General features: G+C 45.8%; 1 protein-coding gene and 1 long non-coding RNA gene across 4 annotated transcripts; one reads left to right on the forward strand and one right to left on the reverse strand.

Annotated features, from left to right (window-relative positions):
* The first annotated feature begins 1724 nt into the window (after positions 1-1724).
* PRPSAP1 (phosphoribosyl pyrophosphate synthetase associated protein 1) lies at positions 1725-25605 on the forward strand. 3 transcript variants are annotated; one of them, XM_039859117.1, is made up of 10 exons: positions 1725-1743; positions 5042-5094; positions 6652-6718; positions 15737-15909; positions 17238-17353; positions 17805-17860; positions 18483-18628; positions 23358-23428; positions 24206-24352; positions 24903-25605. In XM_039859117.1, the coding sequence occupies exons 4-10, from the start codon at positions 15756-15758 to the stop codon at positions 25059-25061; spliced, it is 849 nt and encodes a 282-aa protein (XP_039715051.1). In that variant the 5' UTR covers positions 1725-1743; positions 5042-5094; positions 6652-6718; positions 15737-15755; the 3' UTR covers positions 25062-25605. The 3 variants fall into 3 exon arrangements, with proteins under 3 accessions (XP_039715051.1, XP_039715049.1, XP_039715050.1); XM_039859115.1 differs by lacking the exon at positions 1725-1743 and adding an exon at positions 1863-2290; XM_039859116.1 differs by lacking the exon at positions 1725-1743 and adding an exon at positions 2088-2290 and having other exon boundaries at positions 24939-25604.
* LOC120599962 (uncharacterized) lies at positions 2290-6335 on the reverse strand. Its single transcript, XR_005652028.1, has 3 exons — positions 6037-6335; positions 5167-5672; positions 2290-3041 (listed from the first exon to the last, which is right to left on the reverse strand). It is a non-coding gene; the product is annotated as an uncharacterized LOC120599962 (long non-coding RNA).
* Positions 25606-27551: the final 1946 nt, after the last annotated feature.

The raw sequence follows: 27551 nt of genomic DNA on the forward strand, positions 1-27551 counted from the left end.
TGGTAAAGATGTGACACCGGAAGCAAAGATCAAAGAAAAAGAGAGATTTGAAGATGCTATGCTGCTGGTTTTGAAGATGGATCAGGCTGCTGCAGGCCCCAGGGCAAGATGAGGACCATGGGCCACGAAATGCAAGTGGCCTCTGGAAAGTGGAAAAGACAAGGAAATGGATTCTCCCCCGGAGCCTCCTGAAGGAACGTGGCCCTGCCGACACCTTGGTTTTAGAACTTCTGACCTTCAGAACCATAAGGTCACACATTTGTGTTGTTTTAAGTTGCTAAGTTTGTGGTAACTTATTACAGCTGCAATGGAAAAGGAATACACCTAACATACTACTATGCAATCCATTCGTTATGTTTATTTTTTAACTCTCTCCTCTTCCTAGATTGTACACCCCACAGTAGGAATTTTTGTCTTTTTTTTCTTTCTCATTAAAGTATCCCAGACACTTGGCATACCTGGTGGTCAGTAAATGTTAATGTACGGATAAAAGGATGGATGGAGAAAGCAGGGGAAGGAGAGGAAAGGAGATCCCCTGGGAACCTCATGGTTATGCTCATTCCCAGAGGGAGGTTCAGCTTGGGGAGAACTGAGAAAATGAAGATAAGTTCAGTTCAGGGTATATTAAATTTCAAGTGGTTCTATGTGTTAAGAGAAGTGGTTTCGTTTTGTTTCAGAAGGTAGCATGGCTTATGGCTGGCCCATCAGCTGGACGTGTGTGCAGTCAGTCCTTAAATAATTGGCCTAGACTATCTACCCCATGTGGGTTTTGTTTGTTTTCTTTTCTTTCTTTCTTTCTTTTTTATTAACCTGCTCTGGAGGAGCCTGGGGGTGAGTGGGGATGTCATTCCAGAGAGCCAGGGGAATGTGGATCAGGCTGCTGCAGGCCCCAGGGCAATTTAATTCCCAATGTCCCTGAGGTCTAATGTCACAACAGGCAGAGTCCCTAAAAGACTTTCTCAGAAGATGGTAAGGCTGATGAAAGAGGCAGGGACACTGCCTCCCTCCCCAGCTGGTTACTGGTGACTCAAATATTTCCCTGTCCTATACTTTCTTCTTGGGCCTCATTCAGCAAGCACTGATTGCGTGCCTCCGGAACGCACAGCACTGCCCTAAGGACTGGGAAACATGAAGCACTAATACGTGATCTTGCCCTAAGAGGGTTACGCCCTAGTTGGGAAGACAGATGTTCACAAAGGTAAATAAAAATACGAGCAACTATACATGGTTTGGCGAGAGGACGGGGTTGGGCAGCTTTCGGTCGGTGAGGTGATCTAGAAAAACTTCGTGGAGCAGATGCTTTGCGAATGGGTCTCTGAAAGACAGAGCACGTGGAAGGGGAGGAAGGAAGGCTTTTAAGATTAAAAGCAAAGCAAAGACTTTCAGGAGTGCTTTTGACCCGTTCAGGAAACCTTGCCTTATATGCAGATACAAGGTTGGCGTCTGGGGAATAAAGAGCAGGCTCAGGAGTATTCCATCTTTGGGGAATTTTAGTATTGCAGGCAACCAGAGGAAAACAACCCCGCCCTCCACTTTTCAAATGAATCCCAGCTGAACGCCTGCGCCTCGCTGGACTAGCACTGTTATCATAGAGACGCAGGGCTAGATCGTCGGCCTCCTCGGAGGCAGACATTTTGGATCCTGGCAGAAAATTGGAAAGGGCTGGAACCACTAACGAGTCAGGACGCACCTCCCGAGGACGTGACAGCAAACGAGATCCTGTGTGGATGACACGGTCAAGAGGTGGAGAGAACTGTGACGCTTCCCTAGGAATATCAGGCTTTTAGAGCGTTGCCCACCGCCCTGCCCTCATCTGAGATGGCGGCTTTGCGGCCGCTCTAGCCGGCCCCTCTCGGATGCCCGGAGCCCCGGAGGGGGCGGCGGCCTCGCCACTGGCCCTCGGGAGGCTGCGGCACGGCTCGCCCGGAGCTCCGGGTCCCACAGAGCGCGTCGCGGCCTTTCGTACGAGGAGGCTGGGCATCTTGGACCGCTCCCCTCCTCTGCCGGGTTCCTTGGCATCTTCTCCGGCCGGACCCCCGGGCCTCGCGGCCCCCTCAGTCGGCACCGTTCCCGGCTGCAGCCCCGCGCGGGCCGGCTGTAACCGCGCCGCGGGCCGGACGATGCCCAGGAAGCTGCTGCTGCTGCCCCCGCGCTCCGTGCCCTCGGCTTTCCGCGCCCCGCGAGCCAGCTCCTCCGCAAGCGCGGCCATGAACGCCGCCCGCACCGGCTACCGAGTCTTCTCGGCCAACTCCACGGCCGCCTGCACCGAGCTGGCCAAGCGCATCACCGAGTAAGGGTGGGGGCGGGGGCCGGGCACCGCCCGCGGGACCCCTCCCCGGGGGCCATCCCCGCTCCTCCTCCCCGGCGGGGGGATAATTTGGCCCCGTCGCCTTGCACCGGGGGTGGGGGTCGCAGGATCCTTCCGTTTCGGGGCTGGACAAACCCTCGGAGGTGACAGATGGCGACCCCCCTCCCCAAGTTTGGCAGACTCTTAACGGCTTAACACTCCCACCCACCCCTGGTTACTTGGACCGCTCGCCCCCCTTTCGGCTCCCGGCTCCCGCAGCCCAGGGCGGTGGTTGGGGTGCCGCAACCCCCGGAGCGAGCGCCTTGCAGAGGGGGGCTGTGGGTCCGCTCCCTTTCCCACGGTTGGCGTTGACCTCGGAATGTGGTCATCCCCATTCCCAAGCCTCCTCAATGAGACAGAGGCCAGGAGGGAGTCACAACGCGGAGGACCCGACTGAGTGGGTGCAGTAGAGGGGCGGCAGGGGGACAAGGCAGCTCCCGGGGAGCAGATTTGTCAGAGCTGGTGATAGACATGGTAGAGCTCACTGTACTTTGCAAGTCGACTTTAGGTTGGTTTAGTCATTTGAAGTAGGCTTTGTTTTTCCGTGTCTTTTTGACCCAAGGACTCCTGTGGTCTCAAGTGGCCTTGAGACAGCTCTCAGATCTCTTCCCCGTCTTGTCACTTCTAGCTCTGTGACACTGGGCAAGAGACTCGATTCTCCTGAACTTCGTTTGTAGAATAGAGCTGATTCTATCTATCGGGCAAGAATATCTTAGACATGAACAAGATCGTGTATTATCAAGCATCTAGCAGAGCTGAGGCTCACAGTGGCCCTCTGAATACTATCTGCTCACTAAATGGACTCTTTTCCAGTTGACTCCTGTGGAGAATCCCAGAGCCCCAAAGTAAAGGAAGAGCCTTATGAACTTGGTGCAAATGGAAGACAAACGAAGAGCTTGACTTTGTTAACAGAGTTTGTTTGTTTTTTTTCACATTTTAAACAGTTTGTATTAGAGTTCCTCTGTGAATTTTTCGGAGTTGATGAATAAAGGCATGACTATTTTTTAAAATTCTAGTTAGAAATGTAGAAGTGGAAACTTTAGTCGTATTTACTCAGTAATGTCTATTTGCTTTTCAGTTGGAGTTACAAGTGAGGTTAGAAGGGTAAAAGAACAGTCCTTTTGCAATCTACTACCTCTTTCTGTTTCTAACCCCTGATTCTTTCTGAGGCCAACTAAAATACTAACTTTAAATATAAAGCTCGTGTGTGTTTGTTTTGGGTCAGATTTACCACACGTTGACCTTGCCGAGAGAAAGCAGAAAGGAAGTGGGCACATTTAACACATCAGTGGTTTTTCCTTTTTTTGTTTTTATGTTAGGCTCTTCCCTGCCTCGTTCTGGAAGGTTTTAAGTTACTACGAACAATAAATATTTCTAATTCTCTTATCTGTTTCTCGGTAATTCTCAGTAGTTATAAGCTTCTCAGTTAGTTTTTGTCTGAAAAAAGGTTTACCACTAGAGTTTGGAGAGCGTTAGATTAGATTGACCCCTGAGATGATTATATTTTATTTTCATGATTCCTTTCAGATCTAAAGGAATTTTCGGGCAAACTTTTTGATGGACTTTAGTCAATAAAAAAAGTTAGGTGCCTCACCTCCCTGGGTCTGTAATTGCAGGTGGGCGACAGTGAACCTCCTGTACCCTCCCTCCAGCTTCCACACTCCGCACCTCTTTGTTAATCTTGTTTCCCCTCCTCCACCTAGTCCCTCACCTTTTTTTTCAGCTGGAATTTTTTTTTAATGGTAAAATAATACAAAATAAAATTTTCCGTTTTAGCCACTTTAAAAGTGTACGATTCGTGTAACCAATACCCCTGCCCATTCCTGGAACTTTTTCGTGATCTCAAACAGTAACTCCATCCCCTTTAAACACTAATCTCTCATTGTCCCCTCGCCCAGCCCCTCGTAACCTTTATTCTGCTTTCTGTGTCTGTGAATTTGCCTATTTTAGATACCGCCTATAAGTGGAATCATGCAGTATTTGTCTTTTTGCATCTGACTTATTAGAATGCTTTCTTCAAGGTTCATCCATGTTGTAGCATGTACCAGAATTTCATTCCTTTTGAAGGCTGAGTAATATTTCATTATATACCTGGCTGGAATATTTTTAAACAGATTCCAACCTTACATCATATATCATTTCATTCATAAATGGGAACGTTAACCAGTTAGAACAAAACCACCACCACCACCACAACAAAATACAACACCATTAATTCCTTAATATCATCGAGTATCCAGTCCTTATTCATATTTCCCTGATTGTCTTAAAAAGAGCTTTTCACATTTGCTTTGTTCTAAAGGAGATCCAAACAAGATTCACACTGCATTTGGCTAATGGCACTGAAATCTATATGCTTTTGACAATGGAGGCTTGTGTTTTTGGAATTCTTGCTAGTAACCAAATATTTGTTTGGGAATGATTTTCCAAGACAACTATTATTCATAAAACAGTGAACTAGACATTAAACTTTGGTTGTGGGCTTGTCCCAGTAAATCATTACATTACCGAATGGTGAGCTCTTAAAGCTGCTCGTGGAGTGACAGCATTTTTAATTCCTTATGAATCAAACTTTCTATATAGTTTTTTGGGAAAGAATGTCAGCCTGATTATTTTAGTCTTTTCGTTTAACATATGCATGTGAACTGGAGTTTTTTTAGAGCACTCTTAATGGCCTTTTTTCCCTCCCTGTAGGCGTCTTGGTGCTGAATTGGGGAAGTCTGTGGTATATCAAGAGACCAATGGAGGTAAGTTAAAATTATTTGTTCTCTAAACTATTTAATTGGCTGGCGTGTTTTTAAAAGGTAAATATTACTCACGTTTAACAAAGAAACATTTTTCTCTTTAACATTAGAGGTCTAAGTCATCATTCTCTACTTCCCTTCAAATCTCGATGTCTTTGTTCACCCCCTTAAAGTCTCCTTTCCTCTTTTTCCAAGATAATGCAAATATCCTGTCATTTTGAAATGAAAAAAGGGGAGATGTAGGGAATAAGATTTTTCTTCTATATTGGGCTGTATTGGTAACTACTTTTTGCTTTTATCTGTCTCATTAGGTCATCAAATGGCATCAGGCACAATCTGGTACTAGGTAGTGATGATTTACTGAAAAACGCTCTGTCGGTTCTTTTCATCTCTTAAGTTTTTCTCTCAAGTCTCTCGCAGACGCTCACCTGGCTTGGTGACCCATTTTTTCTTGCTCTGGGTTTCTGTGGGGAATGCTGAAGTTAATTGATGATCCTTGAAGGCACTTTGCTGGAGGCCAGTGTCCTAGGAATGCTGCATCGTAAATCTTCCAGGGGCCACATATTTTAGATTATAGTGTCCTTATTTATTACAAAGACAAGTTAGTATCAAATAATTTGGAATTATTTTTTAAAGTTGAAAGCCCGGATTCATGATTCTCTGCCTTCTTTTCTCTTTCTGAGGTAGAGTTATCTATGGTATAAGTAGCTTGAGATGAATTACTAAGACATAATGGTGTTTGGGGATCTCCAAGAGCAACTTATTCAAAAGGCAATGATAGTTTAATGGAAAACACACATTCCCAGGATGTATATGTTTCATGTGTGTTATAATTAACCCCCAGATAGGCTTCATCCAGCTTTCACACTTGGTAACGTGTTACTTGGTGACTTTAGAAACCATCCACTGACTGACTCCCCGTCTGCTTGGCACACTCTGTCCTACCTCTTTGCGTGTTCCCATACTCCCTTCCTCACTGCACGTTCCAGCTGGCAATGAGGCCATTGTTCCCAGCCCCATTATTCTTTCTGCTGTATCACAGCTGGTCATTCTCTGGCACGTGGGCCTGAGAGTTTGCCAGCCTTTGGCTTTGCTTTGTCTCCCTGGGTCAGTCTTCATCCCATGGGCAAAGTCCTCCACTTTGTGACTCCGGCACAGGGCCTGGCACAGAGGGAGGCTCAGCATTTGCTGAAAGAATGATAAGGGTGTTAACCTTTGGCCTTTTTATTTGCTGTAGACCGTCCCCCCCCTCTTCCTCCTCCTGGCCCACCTGTTGCCCCTCCCCACCAAATCTTCAGTATTCGTTCTTTACTTTGGTGATAGATTTTCTTTTTTGGACCCTGAGATTTTACATAGACCGTTTGTTACTTTTGCCTCCTTGTCTGTCTTCGGTTTATTTTTCTCCTTCGCTTGTACATGTCATTCTGAGATCTAGTAAGAATTTATTTTGGTGCACTAAGCAAAGTGCTGTTTTAGATTCATCTTTACTTCCTTCAAATAGTGCTTGATTATTACCATAAAGTGTTTTTCTTAAAACTGTGGAACATTTTTATTTTTCAGAAACAAGAGTTGAAATAAAAGAATCTGTTCGTGGCCAAGATATTTTCATTATACAGACAATACCCAGGTAAGCACTACTGTGTATGAGATACTTAATTATCTTTTCACATGAACAACAATTCCGTTTTCTTTAAATTATAAATGTATTTGCATATGAAACTGTTTTCCTGAGTTCTGTGAGCCGCTCTAGCGAATTAATAGACCCCAAGGTGGGGGAGAGTCACAGGAACCTCTGATTTGTAGAGTGTCGGTCACAATCACAAGTGGTAGTCTGGACTTGGCAGTTGTCATCTGAAGTGGCAGGAAGCGGTTCTGTCTTGTGGGACTGAGCCCTTAGCCAATGGGGTTTGATGCTGTTCTCCAAGTAGATAGCGTCAGAATTTAATTGAATTGTAGGACACCCTGCTGGTGTTCAGAGATTCTAAGAGTTACTTGATGTGAGAAAAACACCCTATACATTTGGTGACCAGAAATATTCAGTGTTCTGAATGTACAGAGAAGATAAAATAAAAACCGTTTTTCCTTAAAGTCTCCTTTGAGGGGATTGAGAAAATTAACTGTCCAAATGAGATGGGACCCACAGGGTCACGGACTGAGTTATCAAACCCCAGTGAAACAAAATTCTCTTGCAGTGATAACGGGCAGATACTAAGTATTTTATTTTTAATACTTTTTTCTAATTATAAAAAGTGTTAATTACTAAAATTATAGGCATTATGGAAATGCGTATCAAAAAATAAAAATTCCCCAGCCCCCATGCACTCCCCAGTCTTCTGATATAACTACTTCACATAGTTAGTTATTCCTCTGTATTTTATATGTGTATATACATTTAGGCTCCATAATTCAAGTGATCCTCAAAACCAAAAGACGAGTAATTTTAATTTTATCTGCATAAGTTTCAAAAGAGTACATAAAGACACGTCCCTCTGCCCTCTGCCCCCAGCCACCTTGTCACCCCATCCCCCTACCCCCAGGCAGCAATCGTTATTCATTTCTTCGATATTCTTTCAGAGACTCTGCATAGTCAAGCAATTGCTTATATGTTTTTCTTAATTTTTATATAAAAGGAGTCTAATATATACTGTGTTGAATTTTAAAAACTAAAACAATATACTGTATTAGCACATAAAGAACTACCTCATCTTTTAAAAATTCTTATTTTGAAACAGTTACAAACTTGTTGAAAACTTGTAGGTATGGTGCAGCCATCGGAGTGTAGGTTGTCTATCTGTTGCTTCGCCACCCCCAGATACTTTAGAGGTAATTCCTGTGAACAGGGACCGTCTCTTACAAGACCACAGTACAGCCATCAGCACGGGAATCCTGACACTCACTCGTGACGGCCATCTAACCCTCAGACCCCGTTCAGGTTTTATCTATCATCCCAGTCATGCTCTTCATGGCACATGGAGCCAGGTCAGAACCCCAAGTGGCACGTAATTGTCACACCTCTTCAGCCTTCTCCAGTCTGGAGCAGTTCCTCGGTCTTCCCGTGACTTTCAGAACTTTGACACTTTAGCCAGTTTATTTCGTCGAATTGTTTCTCAGCTTAGGTATGTCAGATATTTCATTAACCTACAAATTGAAAGGCTGACGTGAAAGGCAACAAGCGCTTATTTGAGGCCTAAAAGAGTAGCTATTTGGGAAGCGCCGATTCAGGCAGAAACTCAGAATGTTCTGATTAGGGGCGGGGGTGAAGGCGAGGGGTATTTATGAGAAAGGGAAGAGGGTTAATTACATGAATAGGAGGAAGGGACTTTCTGTTGGTGACAGTAAGTCAGGGAAGGAATCTGTACAGGTGCGAAGAAGCTGTTATTCTTCGCTCTACACGGCGGTGCTGATTCTAAAGAATGTCTCTAACCGTCAGTCCAGTGGTCAGACTGTCTGCTCTCCTGTTAGCTTTGCAAACAGTTGTTTGGAAGACAGTGTTGCCTGGCCCCGTCCAGAGGTCACTTTGCCCAATCCCAACATTCCAGCGGTTTGGGGAGTAAGGCGTGCGGCGCAGTTCCTCTGGGGTGGCTGCTCCAGCTCCATTTTGAAGGGGCTCGGTTTATATTGGTTTTCGCAGTGGTGACGGGATTCAGGTTGTGCACAGAAGCGGGGTTGTGCCCTCCGTGTCTTGCCTTTTGGCTGCTTCATCATCATGTGGCCGTCCCGGAACTGGCTCCGCCAGGCACACAGCCGACTGTTTCTGGTCTTGAGCCGACACGGCAGCGCCGCAGCAGGACCCCCGAGTGTGTGTCATTGCGCTCGTTTCGGGTACATCTGTGGGCGGGGAGTCTGAGACTTGGAATTGCCGGATGTCGGGGTACATGCATGTGTAGTGTCCATAGGTACTTCCGCACTGCCGTCCATCGAGGATGTACTAATTTACGTCTCCAGCAATTTTGGTTTTGTATCGCTTGCGTCTTGGTGGTGGGTCTCTCTGCTGAGCATTTCGTTCGACAGTGCACCTTTGAAGTGAGGGGAAGACCCAGGGGCTTGCCTGGGAGCAAACACATGTAGCAGGGGGCCTTCGCCCTGCCCACAGATGCTCCCTAGCGTTCTGTGCTCGTCCTGGTTTTTGCTGGTGGTAAATAGTGAGTTTGCAATGTTGTCACTTCCCCCCTGCCCCGAACTGACTGCCTTAGAACATAGGAAAGAGCCGCCTGTGACCTTAGGCCTCGGCATGGCCATCTTAGATTCCTGAGAGCCCTTTACTGGTTTATTGAGGTGTGGCAAACAGAACCTTGGGCACCACAACCATCACGGGCCAGCTTTGTCCCTGGTCCTCCAGGAAACACATAGTCTAAGTCCAAAGTCTTGTTGGTCAGCGACGTCTCTTTCCTCTGCCCTAAGAATGCGTGTCATGTGAAGAACGGTTTATCTTGTAAGAAATCTTACCATTGCTTCACAGGCCCACATCATAGCTTGGAATCTGAGTCTGACTTTGAGCTCGTCTCTGGGGCAGAGGTGGCCCGATTGTGATCAGGTGTGCGCCAGCACACAAGCGGCTGTGCGCTTGGTAGCTTTGTTCCGTTCCGTGTGTGTAGGGAGCACACCTGAGCTGGGGGAGGAACTGGGCAGTTATGACCGTCCCACATCGGACCCCGTCTTGTTAGATGTGGATGCATCAGTGATGGGCTGCCTCCCCCGCCGTTGGCAGACCACTGAAGTACAGGTGTTGGAGAGGTAGGATGCCGATAAGTTTTTCATTTTCACGATGAGCTGGAATAGTCGAGGCTTTGATGCCTTATGTGAAGTATCATCCTTTTTGATAACTTTCTTAATCATAAGATTGACTTAGTCAGACTGAATGTTTATATAGCACATTTTCCTGAGGCTACTGAGTTATCTTTTCTCTTTACTTTTATTCTGCATTTAGGAAGTGGGGAAGAGACATAATAATAGCAATAGCCAACTGTGCAGTGGCCGGTATGTGCCCGGCCCTGCTCTGCGGGCTTCAGGTAGATTTTCTCACCTGGTCTTCACCACCGCGGTCTGAGGCAGGTGTTCCCATCGGCCCCTTTGATGTTCTCTAAACCTGGATTGCCGCACGTGAGTGCGCGTACGTGTGCGTGTGTTCATGCACGTAGGGCAGAGGGACAGACAGCTCTATCCTTAATTTTCTTGTTGTGACCCATCTCCTTCCATATTCCCATCAGAACATAAGCTTCATGATGGCAAAGATTTTTCTTTGTTCACTGCCGTGTCTCCAGCACCCAAAACCCATTCGTTTGATGAATAAATGGATTTCGACCTACGTCACTAGCATATACAGTCCCTCAAATCCTTGCGGAGTGACTTAATGAATAATATGCAACTTTTGTACATTTCCATCTTCATAGAATAACTGTGACTCCCTCTCTGTCCTTGAGACCTCAGTGAGTCCCTAATACTTGGTGGGCCTCCCTTTCCCACTGGATCTTATTTGAAACGGAAAAAGACCTTTGGGGTCTGTGTCTGGACTTTGAAATTCCTGGTTTTAGTTCAGATTCCCCTTAACATGTCATAAGCAGTGGAAGTTCACAGTGTACTGGCACGGGAAAATAACGGTCACTGCGAACACACTGTCCCCTCGCGCTCTCCAAACAGGGGGTTGTTAGTCTTGCAGTAAAAAGTTGTGCTTTATCTAATTCTTCGCTCTGATGTCTCATGGTAACCAGCAGTGCTCAAGATAAATATTTGATACACACCACCGCGAGTGCACTGGGGGCAGAGATACAGACTAGACTGGAGTTTACCGAGCAAGGATCATGGCTTTGCAGGCATTTTCCAGGGAAAGGACAAAATCAGCGTGGTCAAAAGAGTGGAGTAATGGCCAGTCGGGAAACGTGCATGTTTTGTTCATCTGTACGTAGGGCGTTAGAAGCTGGACCACAGGAAGAGGCGGGGAGCGGTCCCTGGAGCCGCAGCAGAGAGCGTGGGTCTGTGGAACGGCCGCGGCCATCTCGCTGAGACGCTGCGGGCCGCTAGCTGCGCTCGTTTCGAGATGGTTTCGAAGCCACAACCGTCACCTCAGTGGCTCAGTGTGTGTGTCACGTGCCGTTGAGTCGGCTCCAACTCCTGCGACCCTGCGAATGAGCGACATCCGTTCTGCTCAGCTCCTGTAGACTCAGCACGCCTGTGGCTTCGCTCATGGAGTCGGCCCACTCATCCTCGGTCCCCTCTTTACCTGCCGCCTGCTGTCCTCCCAGAGCACCCTTCCTTCTCACGTTGTGCCTGAAGCAGGACAACCTCAGTTTTGTCACTTTTGCCTCCAGCGATGCTTTGGGCCCAACTCGTCCCTATTTATGGTGATCTCTCCTCCAACACCGTGTTTCAAATGAATGGATTGTTTTCCTATCAGCCTTCTTGGCTGTCGAACTTTCGCCTTTGTACGTGGCGATTGGGAATGCGAGGGCGTGATGATCTTAGCTCTGATCTCTAACACAGATCGTGTGATCTCTCCTGATTCTCCCATCGCCGCCCTCCCGACTCTCATCCTTCCCTCGATTTCTTGGCCGCAGTCTCTCCATTTGTATTGACGCCCGAACCAGGGTAAGCAAACTCTTTAAGAATTTTAATGTCAGTTTGGTGGTTCAGTTTCCAGGTATCAAACCAAAATATCCTCACTCGGTATCTCTTAGGATGATGGGGATGGGAGAGGACACAGGAGGAAGGACCAGAGTGTGTGTGTTGTGCGGACGTGTGTGTCTCGCATATGAAAAAAGGTCGTAGGGTTTGCCACGTGGACTAGTGCTTTTACTGCTCGACTACAGAAAACTTTAATACCAACTGAAGAACACGAAGGATTTAGATTTTTACTGTCATCTGCTATAAACAGTTATCGAGAGGAAGGAATCTATGCGGCATAGATTCCCACCGACTGATCAGAGGTTCCAAAGACCCTCTTTGGGTTCAGTCCATTTGCTAGAGCCGCTCACAGAACTCAGAACAGCCAAACAGAAGAGGTGCATAGGGCAAGGTATGTGAGAAGGGACGTGGACCTTCCACACGTGGCCAGGTGCACCGCTCATCCGCATCCCCACCTAGAATCTTACCACCTAGAATCTCCAAACTCTTTCCTTTTGGGTTTTTATGGAGGCTTCATTACATAGGCATGATTGATTAAGCCGTTGGCCATTGGCAATTACTGATTCAGCCTCCACCCCTTGTCCTTCCCCAGCCGCCAGGCAGGTGGGGCTGAAAGTTCCAGCCCTCTCGTCAGGGCCCTGTAATCATCTGTAAGCAGCCCTCATCCTTAGGTTACCTGGATGCTTCAAAAAAGTCACCTCATTAACATAACAGAAGACCCTTATTGTTCTCATCAGGTAGTAAATTTGTTTTAGGAACTCTGTGCCAGAAATAGGGAAGAAGACCAAATACGTTCCTTACTATAAGTCACAATATCACAGCTGGTACTCAAGGAGCTTTTAAATACTGAGCAGCGGAACCAAGTAAAATAGATAGGAAGCTTCCAGAGTATTTTTTGCAGGGCAATTTTCACGCCTACGTTATAAGTTCTAGGATGTCATGCAATGAAAGGACATTGAGGACTTATTTGCCCCAGATGATTAGTTGTTGGAGGTGGGGCCGGGTACATCCTACCCCATGACCCTGGTCTCGTTTCCATCTGTGATGTTGGCCTGGGTGCAGCCCTGGGCAGTTTAATTGATGTACGCAGGACAAGTCTGTTTCCCCACCTCACGTTCCTTTCTGCCTGAGAGAGCAGTAAGGGCCAAGTTTAACATAGGGTGTGATTATCTTAGGGAAAAGAAAAACAGTTGGTAAACAATTAAGAGTGTCCTACTTAGATACAAAGACTACAAGAAGTAGCCAGGATGTACTTGGAACAGTCTTAGGGAACAGATAAAGCAGAGGCTGCCCGCCAAATTTTCTTCACCCTGCTAGTCCACAGAGTAGCTGCCTGGTGTCCAGTTTGTCTAGCGTCTGTCAGTGAATGGGAAAGGCCAGTGTGACAAAGGCCCTTTTGTGGCCTTCCTGACCAATAAGGGGTGGGGCGAGAGCAGCTTTCCTTAGACTCAGGCTGGCGGATGTTGAATCCTTTGGCATAGATCTTTAGGAAGAAGAAAAAATGGAAAATAAAAACCTCCTGGGAGAGATTAGTAATTAATGGAAGGAAAGTTATTCTGAAATCAAGGTTCCTCCAAAATTGTTCTTACTGCCTTAATATCTTACTATCTGGGCCTCCCCTGTGGTGTGCCAAACCTCACTGTCTCACGTGCTTGTGTATATCAATGCCGTCGCAAAGCCAGCTAACCACGCACTACCCAGACAGATAGTCTTCTGGAAGCTATTGCATTCACTTCTGCTCTGAGCATGCTGGCACTGGGATCTGGTGTAAGAAACCACTTCCCATGGGACTTTCCTGATGACACACAGTATCACACAAGAGGAAGGTTAAGGAAGCTCCAGTTTTATTTCTAACCTTGACGAGCAGCCTGTATGTGGGAGAGGACTTTTGCTATAATGTATGCGATGCTTAGTGTTGAATCTAGATGTGGCCTCCTGAGTTATTTACGTTCTACCTCCGAAGTACCATGCAGGCTTCCAGCCTAACATTCAGAGCCTACAAGGCGTCAATTTAGGTGATCCGATGAGGGAAGGGAATAAAGTATAAAAGTGTTTGGGAAGGGGAACATTGTTGCATGAGTTAGTCATGCTCCCTCCTGGGACAGATGATTAGCACAATAGTCATCCAGTGTGGGTCTCTGGGAGTCCCCATTTTATCTCCTCTAATACAGTGGCTGACTCAGGTCACTCAGTCACTGTTTGCTGAACGGATGAACAAAAATTGACCAAGTGTTAGAAACTCCTAAGTGTTCTGAAAGAGTTTGACAAGGGTTCTGTCCTGATGATGCCAAAAGATTGTGTGTCCTCTGTCCTTTTTATGGCCGACTTGGGACATGATTACTTTGGGAGTATTGCAGACAAAAACGGGTGCTGTAATAAATCATAAATTCCTACCTGGGCAGGTCATGGTGGGTAGCCCCGCCCCAGGCCTGTGACTGGTTTGGCGGAAGGTTTGTAAGCCAGCCCTGTACGTCCTGGTTAACACACGTCCTGGTTAACACACCTCCGAGATGTCAGAAGTGATGCCCCTTGCAGGTGTAAGCACCCTCAGGAGAGCACGTCACCTTAACTGATCTGTAATCCAGTCCCTGCCTTGCTTTCCCCCACCCCCACGTCATCTTCCTTACGTTTGCACCTTAATTTCAAATGCGTGAAAGAAACCGTAGAACTGTTATTCTCACAAGCATTTGAGATCTCACTTCCCGGCAACTTTTCCGTTTCGACTCAAATAAGCTCATAAAAATTCTCTGTAGGTTCGGATGTTTCTTATGTTGACAGTATGAAGGAGAACAATGCTCTAGTTTATTTCAGAGGAAGGAAATGATACCTGGAAAATAATGTAACCTGTCAGCACTCCAGAAGGAACGTCTCGAAGTTGAGCCCGAATCAGTTATGTCTCCCCTCTGGGAGAAATGTTTTCATGACAGAACCCCGAAATAGTTACGAAAAAACTCCAAATGACAGAGGTGAGGTTGGAAGTTCCACGAGTCGAACGTGGAGGTGGAAAACGTCAGAGTAAAAAGATGTGTCTGCACATGCTCACCTCTGGGTGTACCCCTAAGGGCGTGCACCCTCAGAGACTGGTAGATGAAAGTTGGAAGAGTCTGGAAGAAGTGGCCTGTCCTTTAAGCTGAAAAACACGCTTTTATTAAGTCTCTGTTGTGTCGATGGCAGGCTTTCCATTTTGCTTTAAATGAGGGCAACATCTCTGCTGTGGAGCAGAGCATTTAAGAACAGACGCCTGAAGAACCTATTCCTGACACGTGGGTGGGGACGAAGATATGGGGTGTGATCCTGTTTGTCTGGGGAAGGCGAGGGAGACACAGTCCTGATGCAGAAGAGGGGGTGTCTTTAAGGGCAAAGCCCACCTTTGACTTGATCAGCCTTAGCAAAGGGTAGCAATCCGCATTCATTAAAATTGGGAATAACCTTTTCTTTGAATATCTTTCAAATTCACATTTCCTCCTCTTGTCCGTCTGGGTTCATCTTTATTGGGAATCTGTGTGTCTCAAGGAAAGCAGGGATGGGGGAGATTTGGGGAAATTCAATTCCAAGACCTCCCCATTCCCCACCGTGCCCTCTACCCCCAAAGCAGAAGGTACCAAACCCTTTCTGGTAATAACACTCATTAGCAGGACAGGTGGTTTCCCTCGGCGGCCCAGGAAAACCAGGTGCCAGCATGCTGGCCTGAGTCTGAGTGCCTGGGGTGGTACGGGCAGGTGCCGAGTAACTCTGGTCACCAGCAGTTGACGTCTGCTTTACATGCCACTCCAGTGACTGTCACTGATGAGACCCAGGCAGAGGTGAGAGTGGATCTCAGTCGCCACAAATGAAAACTGGAGTTTACACAGCTAAAGAGGAGAGTTACAGGCTTTCCCTTGTGTTCACGAGATGCCGTCGTCAGCCATGGTGATAAAGTCAGCGCCTGTAAGGCCCGTCTTGGCAGCCCGTGTTAGACTGCTGACGTCGAGAACTTTTAGAGGCTCATGCGTGAAATTAATCCAAACACAAATTCCCACTGTTTCAGAGATGTGAATACAGCTGTGATGGAGTTGCTGATCATGGCTTATGCGCTGAAGACGGCCTGTGCCAGGAATATTATCGGAGTCATCCCTTATTTCCCCTACAGCAAGCAAAGCAAGATGAGGAAGAGGGGTTCCATCGTGTGCAAGCTACTAGCGTCCATGCTGGCGAAAGCAGGTGAGCGCGTTGGAGACCCCGGGGCCCACACTGTCATTTAGGACATGTCCCTACTCGAGATTAGTCCACACCTCATGTATCTAGTTCAGGACCTATTTTCTCTAAGTGTCGTTTGCTGATTTCTTTTTCTCATTTCCTTTTGCAAGTACTGGTTAGGGATATGTGAGCTTAGATATAAATTTGTACATTTTTTCTCTTTTTCTTACTCCAGCGTGACGTTATCTGCTTTTCTATTCTAATCTTGGCCTTTTTTCCATTGTTCTGTTTACTTCTTTCACATTTCATCTTATTAAATTTTAACTGGCGACCTTGGCATTCGTACGTGATCGTTTGAGCTTCAGGTCTAGATTTGTGTATTTGCCTTAGCTAAATTCTATTTATGTACGTAATACTAAAACTGGATTTTTCTTTTACTATTTCTTTAGCTTATATACTCTTTTCTCCCCGTCCCTGATTGTCTTTATGTGGAGCAGCTCAGTGTCATGGCTTTTATTCTGTGTGTTTTTGTAGGGGTGGCATACTTCCTGGCCTATGAATCAGATGTAACAACACTTTACAATTACTTGAATTTTATTTGTTTTGATGTTTATTTTAAAACTATATTTGAATCCTCAGGAACATATTTGAATTCCGTTCTCTCTAAAAATCTAATGTTTTTAGAAAGAACAAGTAATACAAGTTTCTTTGGTCTGGAACTTTTACTGCGACCTTCGGCCATTTACAATGTATTTATGTATCTTTTTTTGTTTCGTGCTATTGATTACAAGAGTCTGTCTTCATTATTTTTCTATAAGACTTTCTTGACCCTTTCTTTTATGCGTATAGAAATTGCTCCAAACTCCTCAGTAGCTTGTCTTTGTATTATGTTTCTTTTCCTCGAATGCTTAGCTTTTGCTTTCCTGTTACTTCTGCCCCAGCCACAGCCCTTTAGCGCGTCTTCCTGGATTCTTTCATCAAGACCTTACTATTTTTTACCTGTTTTTGCTTCAGTATTTATTAATTCCATCTTCATATTTTTGCTTCTGCCTGAATTTTCTTGACTTTGAGGAACGAGCTAATAACAATGGTGGAGAGCACACTGTTTTCTCAGTGTCAGCTCTGCCAGGGGAGAAGCTTACAGGCTCCTCCTGTACGTTAGGCTGGACACGTGCTCCAATTCATGAAGTTTTGTGAAGGCTGCAAATAAAGTCTATAACGAATGTGCTTGTTGACAACACCCCTGCCTTCAGTCTCCCATTAGGAAACAGGAGTGGGCGTCTAGTTTTGTGTCCACTGTAGCCATTAACTTGTAGGGGTGAACTTTGTAATTTTTTGTTTTAAAATTTCAGGTTTAACTCACATTATCACTATGGACCTTCATCAAAAGGAAATACAAGGCTTTTTCAGCTTTCCCGTGGACAACCTTAGAGCCTCACCTTTCCTGCTTCAGTATATCCAGGAAGAAGTGAGGAGCCACCAGCACATACCCATTGTCCTCAAAAGGGACCCTATGTAGTTTTTCTCTGGTATCAGATTTCAACATTGAAAGGCACATCACATGATCTTTTCTTAGGTCTTAATGCCTGAGGCAGCCAGATAGGGTCAGCGTTTGGGCATGGAGGATCATATATTTCAAAGGCATTAAAAAAATGGATTTCCTTCTAAGTATCTTTAGCAGTTTGCTTATGTTTTCTTAAATGAAGGTTTTAAGAATTAATTACTTTTTATCTTGATGTAGCAGTACTTTTGCAGTGATGTTAATTGATAAGCGTTAACATTCTAAGATGTGTGAATGAAGTTCTAGCATATGTGATTGCTAGCGTGGATCCTTGTTATAAGAGGAAAATGTGATAGCACATAAAGGTGTTATTTTTTGATAACTTTTCAGTATTTTCTTATTTTTCTTCCAAATCTAGATTCCAAATTACAGAAATGCAGTCATCGTAGCTAAGTCTCCTGATGCTGCAAAAAGGTAAATGAGCCAGACGCTTATAAAATCGCTTCCGGGTGCATCCGGAAGTCAGAGCGAGCCCTTCCGGGTGACTCCGGAAGTCCGCTAGCCTTTCTCGCTGGGACCCAGGGACCCAGGGACCCAGGGACCCAGGGACTCAGGGTCTGTCAGTACAGCCTGTGAAAGCTCGTTGGCTCAAGCTTTCCCTGGGTCCTTGTCACGTCCCGCAGCACAGCCCTTTCTGTCTCTAGTCGCCAAACACGAGTGCTTCTCTGAATCTCTTGGTTTTCTGGGAGAGAATGACGTTCTTCCTTCAGGTTCTCAGGAAAGGGAAAACAGAAGAGCTGTGAGCCCTTTTCAGGCAGGGGTTTTAAGAGACCTTTTGGACATAGTTGTTCCTCTGAAGGCGAGCATTAGAATATTGGACAAAGGGTGGAACCAAAATTATCTAGAATCAGATGCCAGCTCACATCTAAACTCGTGTGCCTCTTGAGGCATTTACATTCTGATTTATAGAAATAATCCCTTTGCGTGTCTCTAAAAGGTCGAATGGTATTTTTAGTTTATGCTTAATAAAGTGGTGGCAAAGCGACGCTTGGGGTTTCTTCCAGTGATGCTCACCACATCCCCACGTCTCTCTTAGGGCCCAGTCATACGCTGAGAGGCTCCGTCTGGGTCTAGCCGTGATCCATGGAGAAGCACAGTGCACAGAGCTGGATATGGACGACGGTCGTCACTCACCTCCGATGGTCAGAAATGCCACCGTCCACCCGGGCCTGGAATTGCCATGTAAGATGAGCCCTGTGTTTTCCTTTTATTTGTAAATTGAAGAAAGTTTTGAGTAGGGTGACTGACTGACTGGCGAGGAGTTAGTACTTCTGTGGATGGACGCTGTCTTGGTATTTTTGAATAATCGAATAGTGTCACATTGATTTCCCCTTTGAAAGGGCGTTGCGTTACACACATTTGCAGAGGATTGGGCTTATCTGCATGGCATTTAGCGTTCAGAGAGTATGAACTGATTTTAGCATTAGTAAAAAAGTGTGTGTCTACGGCCATGCCACCCTGAACCAGTCTGATCTCGGAAGCTAAGCAGGGTTGGGCCTGCTTTGTACTTGGATGGGAGGCCACCTGGGAAGACCAGGTGCTATAAGTGTAAAAAAAAATTAAAAAAAAAAAATTGTATGTGTGATGTTGTGAAACCTTGAGCTTTTCTATTTTGATACGACGGGTGAGAGAAAACATTGATCAGATGCCAGGCTTTGGTGATCAGGTGACTTTTAGCCTCGTGTCATTATTATAGCTCTTTGACCTGATACCTGACAAACTTAATTAATCCAGTAGTGTGAAGGCTATTTATTTCCATGGAGTTTTTGAGTGGCAATAACCAGCATTCTATGTGGGAAGATATATTATGTTTTTTAGAGGAAGGAGATTATTTCTTTTTAAAATATGTACCTATTTGCCAGGCCTGAGAAACATACAGGCAGTAATGGGGTGGGGAAAATTAGAATGGTTACACCTCAGACAGTTTATTCCAGAGAGGTCCCCATCTAAGGTGTACACATTCTAATTGTTTATAATGATCAGATTTAGGACGCATTGTTATACTGCTGTCGTCCAATCGTCAGACCTTATTCAGATTTTACCAGTCGTCCCCACCAGTGTCCTTTAGAGCGAGAGAAAACGGTTGATTTCTGGACTAGGACCCAGTGTAAGGCACATGCCGCACTCAGTTGTCACTTTTCTTTAGTCCCTCTTAACCTGGGATGGCCCTCTGGTCTCTGTCTCTTGTGGCCTTGACACTTCGTAGAGTGCAGGCCAGTCATTTTGTGGGATACTCCTTAAGTGGGAGTTGTCTGTTTCCTCGTGATTAGGTTGAATTACAATGATCATTGTCAAATGATGGTTTTCTAATTCCCCTTCTTCTCTATTCATTTATCGATTTACATCAGTATGGATTCGTAGAATCTTACGTTCTTCAGTGTATTATGTAGTCCATTGCTACTATTTGTTTTAATGCTCAAAACATCTCAGGCTTGGCCATGGAGAACGCCCTTAAGTTGCTCCCATGTTCTCTTGACATGTCCCTCACTTTTTGGTACTTCCTTACTTTCTGGTACGACTAGGTGTTCCATGTTCCTCCTGCGCTTTTAATCAGTCCCATTTCCCGTAAAGTGGTGTTTAAGAACCAAGGTTTGGGCTTCAGCATACACTCAGTCACCACACTTACTGCCTGCGAGTAACCTTGTCTTACGTTCTTTCATACCCGACTATATTTATAGGCTGAATTCTAAGAAATAAGATTACGGGCTCAGAGGTTATTTTGCTAGATATTGCCATCTTATCACAATATTTTTATGTGGCGAGATTCTCTATCCTGAGAGCGTTGCTGTTACTTACGACTGTAGCAGTGTTTTCCCCTCCCGGTCACCTTGCGTGTGGCGAAGCAGCGGTTCCTCCATATACGTGTCGGTGTGTCTACATTACAACTTGTACAGTCGCCATCGACTCGTTTTTATGATTCCCTTGTATAGATGTAGTCAAGAGAATTCTGAAAAAAAAAAAAATGTCATTTCTTGTATGTATGATTTTACCTTCCAAAGTAAATATGCTTTATATTTATTCGTCAGTTATGTTTCAGTAGTTTATTTAATTAATGGTAGGAAAAGGCCAAAAAAGGAAAGCAGATATTCATGCTTGGAGCCTGCGTCCTTTAGAAAGATGAACCCGTTCTTTAAGAACAGCAGTAGTTAGGCTAATTTTGTCCCCGCCCCTCCGATGTTGTGGCGTTGTCTGGGGACATTTCCGGTCTCGACCAGGGGGAGGTAAGTGCCGCGGCATCAAGCAAATAGACGCCAGAGAGGTAGCTGAGGTCCCGCCAGCGTCGCAGGCAGTGATCCAGTCCAGAAGGCCGGCGGTGCGGAGGAGGAGGACTCCTGTGTGGGAGCACGGTATGAAACGCGGAGCTGTGTAAGTGTTTGTCTCTTGAGGTAGACTGCACGGCTCTGTGATGGCGAGGGCAGCTCCTGGACCTGGAGGGATTGTACGGCAATGGTCCCCCTCCACTCTGCTCTGTTTGCCACAGTGGTGAAGACTAAGAGTTTGGGTCACAAAAATGAGGGGATGTCACCTTTTCTGGCTTGATTCTCCTGGCTTGTTAATTTCATAAGAGAAGAGTGTTTTTCATCACTAAGGTGAAAACAGACAGTAGCTGTCCGTGAGCATCTGTTAAATGCAAATTTTGACTTATTTACCTGTAGAGTTATGAGCTTGAAAATAATTTCAGTTCCAGTTCTGCTGGAGACCTTATTTCTTATATCTTTTAAATGTCAGTCTGTTGATAAAGTTTGATAGTCCATTGAACTTAAAGTAGAGCAAGATCAAAATGAGTAAAGAATGAATAATTGTGTTTAGTCCTTTTTTGCTCTTTATTTTAGGAGAGAAAGGTTTGGTTAATTGACTCCGGGGACAGAGTTTTTAAAAGAATGTGTGTGTGTGTGTGTGTGTGTGTGTGTGTGTGAGAGAGAGAGAGAGAGAGAGAGAGAGAGAGAGAGAGAGAGAGAGAGAGAGAGAGAGAGATCTAAGATCGTTGTAAATATGCAGCATTATTTTACTTGGAAAATGCCAATTTTAAAAGCAAAACACAGTTTTCTACTTCATAAGAACATTAGAATTCATTCGATAAATTGACGTTTTTACTTCAGTGAGTTGATATAGTTTTAACAGTGATTTCTGGCTGATATGGTATACAATTCATTTTATTCTTAAACAGATTGAGTTTTTGACGAAATGGAGAAAGAAGGCAGAATCTTAAACTTGGGATTATTTAAGCATCCTTTATCCTTAACCTTTAGTACACATATTACTAAATTTGAATTTTTGGTGTTGTATTTTCTGGGCAAGCTATTGGAAAATTAGGGGCTTTTTTTTTTTTTTTTTTTTTTTCAGGTACTATTTTCTTTTCCCTTGACCCTATAATAAAGTCTATCTCTTTTTCAGTAGGCACCAAGTTATGTGTTCAGTTTGATCCAGATCCTAAAGCCAGGTGTTTCTCATTTCAAACTGACAGAAGTTTTTTCGGAGAGGCAGAGTTAGAGAGAAGTAAACAAGAGTACTATGACATGTTTTCTGCGTAAAAATATGATCCTTGATGAGGAATACTGGCTTGCAATCTTTTTCTTTTTTACAGAGAAAAACGGTCAACAAAAGGGACCACGTCTCTTTAGGAAGCGAGTAGGTCAACATAACCACCTGCCCACATGGTCCAGTTTAAAGACAGAATTCGAGGAATGCTTTCCAGATGTTGGCGATGTATTTTCTCCCCCTTAGATGATATTTACATGCAGAGCCTCTTTGTCCAAATTCAAGAAATTTGCCCTTGTTTCTGGGATGGGAAAGCAGGAAATGTTGATTGAAATTCGCCAGTAACAGTGCTGAATTTCAGCTCAGCCGACTGGTTATGTACAGAAAGGCACGCCTGTCCTTTGAGCTTGACAAGTGCCTGTAAATGGAATCAGCTAAAATGGTTCTTAATTGATAATTACTCAACTGTATGATCACTCCGAATTTTATTCTCTTCCCCCTCCACCACTACCAGTTTAATAAATATTTCAGAATAATAAAAAGCATTCCAAAAAACTAGAATACTTAGCCCATTCTTCTGAAGTATTCTTCTCTCTCTTCTCACTTTCCTGACCTCCTTTTGAGGGTGAATTGTCCTTCCCCTTCCCTGTCCTGTGTTTTTGTGCACCGGTGGACCTTTTCCAGATAGGAATTTTGTAGTGAGATAAGCCTCTACTTTAAGGACTAATTAAATCAGGAAAAGGTGATGGACTCATTGTTTTTAAGTTCCTTATTTTCAGGAAGCTCTGATTCTGTCAATAGTGCAGTTATCTGATAATAAGATTACATTGTCCAAATAAGGTCACTTTGGAAGAAAAGGAATGCCAGCTCTTCATCCGGCTGGCTTTCTCGGTTCCGTTTTCTGCAGAGCGGCATTTATTTCGCATTCCTTCATCAGTCTCTGAGTCGGATCTTTCCGTTTGGAGGGCCTTGCAGAACTGCCTCTCTCCACCAGGGAGGTGCCTCTCAGCGCTGCTCCATTGTTAGGCCGGGGCTGTCTGGAGCCTGGCGGCCGGTCCTCATGCGCGGCTGGTCTCAGCTGAGAAGTGCCATGTGTGCACACCAAATCCTGAAGACTCAGTATGAAAAAATGGAAAACGTTTCCAGTAAACTTGCATGTTGATTACACATTGAAATAGTAATATTTTGGACATATCAGGTAACCTAAAATCTATATATTTCACCCGTGTTTTTACTTTTTAACATGACTACCAGAGAGTGTAAAAGGACAGATGTCGGACCTGTTTCTGTTGGACAGCGTGGCTCTGGACAGTCCGTTTTTGACAGCCTGGGTGTATGGTTTTGTCATGCCTCCCAGAGGATGACGTCTTGGTCACATTTACTCAGTGATGCATGACTGACCGGGGTCTCGTCATTTGTTTTGTTTTGCTAGTGATGATGGCCAAAGAGAAGCCACCGATAACTGTCGTCGGAGACGTCGGAGGGAGCATCGCGATCATAGTGGTACGGTCCTGCGTCCTCCTTCCTGTGCATCTGTCTCTTAGTGGGTTGTGCACTTTGGGATGGTTTTTCCAGGATCGATGGTAGATTTAAATGGCTCCATCTGTCCTTTCTCACCCAAACTCCCTCGGGGCAAGGAGAATTTTTGCATAGATGAACAGGGATTATTATAACCTACGGATGTAAAAAGGGCACAGTAACTCCCGGAAGACAGTTCTACCCCACAAGTAACCTTTGTCTTAACGGGTGTAGGTTCCGCCAGACCAGCTGACCTACTCAGCTCTAAGCTTTAGAGCCATGAGCCGAACTAGACATGACCGTTCCGGTTTTACTAACGAGAACAAACGTCTCATTCCTGGCGCTCTAACGTGATGTGGCTGCTCCCGGCTCTGTGTGCTTTGGCTGGGCCAGAGGACTGGCCTTCATAATGGCTCACTTCGTTCCGGGTTTTCGTCATTCCACTTTCTCTTGGGAAAAAAGCAGACGGACACTGGCTGTGCAGGATTGATCCGAAATTTGAAACACAGAAATGAGTCTTGGCAGCCCTAAACGCGAGCTGTGAGCGTCACACCGGCCTGTGCGGCTTTGCTGCTCTTTGTGCTGACAGCCACGTACACACGGCACGGCCCACGCGGTTCCGTTGCCACCGCTGGGTGTTCGACCTCTGACCTAGGCAGATGGCTCTGATTTTCGACATTCTCCGACACAAGTGCAGAGAGGTGTGTGTCATAGGCGGGGGTGGAGGGTGGCTCCCTAACGCTAGCTCCCGTCTCCCCTCAGGATGACATCATCGACGACGTGGAAAGTTTTGTCGCTGCGGCAGAGATCCTGAAGGAGAGGGGCGCTTACAAGATCTACGTCATGGCCACTCACGGCATCCTGTCCGCAGAGGCCCCCCGCCTCATCGAGGAGTCCTCCATCGATGAGGTTTGTGCTTTCCAAGGGCTTGGGACGCTTAGCCGCAGTCAGGTCGCTGCATACCTCCCTGTGACCAGCAGAACAACCCGGTCACTAGTGCCAGACCCGGCTCCGGAGGGGCTGTGACGCTGTGCCTTTGATGGCTAGCCATTTGTGGGGGCAGATGTAGAGTTAGGAATACAGGTCTGTTTTCGTGGAGATTTGCTCTGTGTACTTTAGTATACTTCGTATTTCAACATGATTCGATACTGAAGTAGCATTTCTGTCAAGACTCGAATTCTGCCCTGACAGTGTGACAGTGTTACGATGCTGGGCTCACTCAGCCTGTCATTCCTGCGTACGAAGACCGTGGCACTGAGAACTCCATGTTTGGAACTACGAGACCTTTCCCTTGTGTTAAGTTGGTTAAATTTGTTTGTAAAACTGTACTCAGTGGAATAGAATAAGGTTTTGCAGGTCGGAACTTGGGCTGTGGGGACCCAATGTGGGATAAACTTTTCCACGTGACCGCGTTGGGGCACACATCAGCAGCTTTATTTTCCATTGCTGCCATGACTAGGTGGTGGTGACGAATACTGTCCCTCACGAGGTGCAGAAGCTGCAGTGTCCCAAGATAAAGACTGTGGACATCAGCCTGATTCTCTCTGAGGCCATTCGGAGAATCCACAACGGGGAGTCCATGGCGTACCTCTTCCGGAACATCACTGTGGACGACTAGCTTTCTCTGGAACTCCTGAGACGCATGGGAGGCGACAGCAGTGTGACGTCCGCAGCGTTTCCTTGCAGGGGACTCGGGTGGTCTCGTGCCGTTCGCTTTGTAGGAGGCTTTAAGATAGTCGAGGGGGAGACACAGCTAATGGGTAAAGGGCCTTAAACGTCTGCCCTCACCATCCCGTCCCTCAAACAGAAGTCACATTTTCCTGAAAAGAACCTGAACATCTTCTGACACTGCAAAGGCGTTAGAGGCAGAGACAGTGCTAACTCTGGTGTCCGTTCAGCTGTTTCGGCCGCAGGGAGACGTGTGTTCACGTTGAACTTGGGCGGGCAGCTGGGCGCCCTGAGAGTTGTCCTCTCCCTGGCCAACTGCACGTAAACCTTTTGTAGAGAACCGTGTTTTCCTCTGAGAAGCTGTTGTGCGTACAGCCTCTGAACCATAAAGCATTTAGCGTCATCCCCAGCAAGGCCCTAGATAGAGAATAAGACCCTGTCTCTCGGTGTCTGCATTGCTCTTAAATTACAAATAAAGGAATTTGTTATCTTGCTCGTCTGGTCACTCCATTGCAGAGCCGCCCACTGCCCCACCTCAGGGCGACTAACTGCTGCCGAGTCTGCAGAAGGCAATGGATGTAAAATAAAGGCTGGTTTAGGTCCATGGCTGGTCCCAAACCCTGGATGTAAGTCTCCTTCTGCAGGTTCCGTCCCTTTCCTGAGCACCGAAGTTAAATCCTTGTTTAACGTGTTTAAGATCTAAATTTGTAAAAAACAGGACTACTTGTACTGGTTCCTGTTGTAGGTAACGCGTTTTCTGCATTACTTAGGACTGTACTTGGCCTTTCTACCCAGCGTTTAAAATTATGTAGTCACAATTCTAATTTATTCCCCATTTGTCAGGTGGGCCTTGCTGCAAATATGGTCTAAATGTTTTGTACCTTCAGCCTCAAGCCAGGGCTGAATGTAACAGGAAGGAGGCGTGTCCGCTAGAAAATGAACTGGAGTTGCTTATTGGTCCTGTTAGTTCCTGAGAAGTAATAAAAGACCATCCGCTTATTTGTGCAATTGTACTTCTCTGCAGGGAAGTTTCCTGGACATTTTTATCCCCTTCCTAACAACTAGAAACGTTCCCAACCCACAGTCAAGACTCTGAGCACATTAGCTTTCAAAGCATACAAACCAGTAGCTAATAGTCTAAGCAGGGGCATTTTGAGCAAAGAACGTAATTATAAGTCGATTAGCGTGGTGGTGAAGAACCATAGACTGTTCTTCAGGAGACCTCGTTCTTGTCCCTTAGGTTGAGCACATGCCTGGTTCTTTTGCCCAGGGCCCCTGTCATCAGCAGTAAAGAAGGAGGTTCAGAATTGAGAGCTGAGGTCCTTTCAACTTTGAAATTCCATTTGTGGCCCCGGTTAATGTTTTTTCCCTTTGTCTCTAGGAGTAGAGGTTCGTAAGTGAACTTAGTAGCAAACACATTTAGTAGAATATATTTCCTGAGATTAGAATGAGAGCACATTAGAGTAGACCCTTTCCAGCGGCACCACGTGCCCGGCGGGGTACCAGGTCTCCGGGGCATGAAGATGAAAGCGGGCAGGCCCAGGGAGCTGCCATTCTGGCTGCAGCTAGTGCGGTAGCAGTAACGTTCCAGAAAGTCACCGAACTTCCCACGGAGCAAGCCCACGCACTGCAGCCTCCGGCCGCCGGTGCGTGACCCTTACCTTTGTGATCCGGCTTCAGGTTTTACAAGTAAGAGCACGAGTACGTCAAAGAATACACCTCTGTTCTCACGAAGATTTCCACACCCCCACCTACTGTGTGCCAGGCACTGGGAATATAACGGACAAACTCCTCAGTGTTAACCCTCAGTGGTGGGTATAGACTTGTGTTTAACTCCATTCTCAGGGAACACTGCTTTTTTGGGGGGGAGGGGACAAACATAACCAGTTCCAATTAACATTTTACTAGTTCACAATAAAAACTTCTATTTGAAAGTAGTTAATAAGTACAGATGCATCCGCGGATTCTTAGCTTTCCTGAATATTTTACATGTTTTCTAGAAGAATCTGGTATGGGGAAGTCAAGCCATGTTGAGAGCACCAAATTTGTCTAGTCCTGTCTATTCCTGCTTTGTAATGAGCTAAAATGCTGGCACTTGTCCAGATGTTCGTTTTGAGATAAATTAGAAAAGGCTTGTCACCTAGTGACTAAGTGGGGCCCCCTGGGTGGTGAGTGGTCTTTTCTAAGTTACCCTCCCTTCTGATGGCACAAAATGATAGGGACCTGCCTCCAAGGAGTCATCCCTCAGGTTTGTGCTACTGCCCTGCCTAAGGCAAGAGCTGAGGACACAAAGCATAGTTCCATGATAACCCCTTAAATCTCTGCGTTCTTGGTGGTCTCCAAGGGTGAGTGAATTGTGAGCCTTTCTAGGTTAAGGGACAGCTGGACGCGGTGTGGACCCTAGGAGGAATACCCGCTCCTCCAACTGACGTGTTTACTC

This window comes from Pteropus medius, unplaced genomic scaffold (genome assembly GCF_902729225.1).
Source record: "Pteropus medius unplaced genomic scaffold, Ma_sr-lr_union100, whole genome shotgun sequence".
In the NCBI taxonomy this organism is placed as follows: Eukaryota; Metazoa; Chordata; class Mammalia; order Chiroptera; family Pteropodidae; genus Pteropus; species Pteropus medius.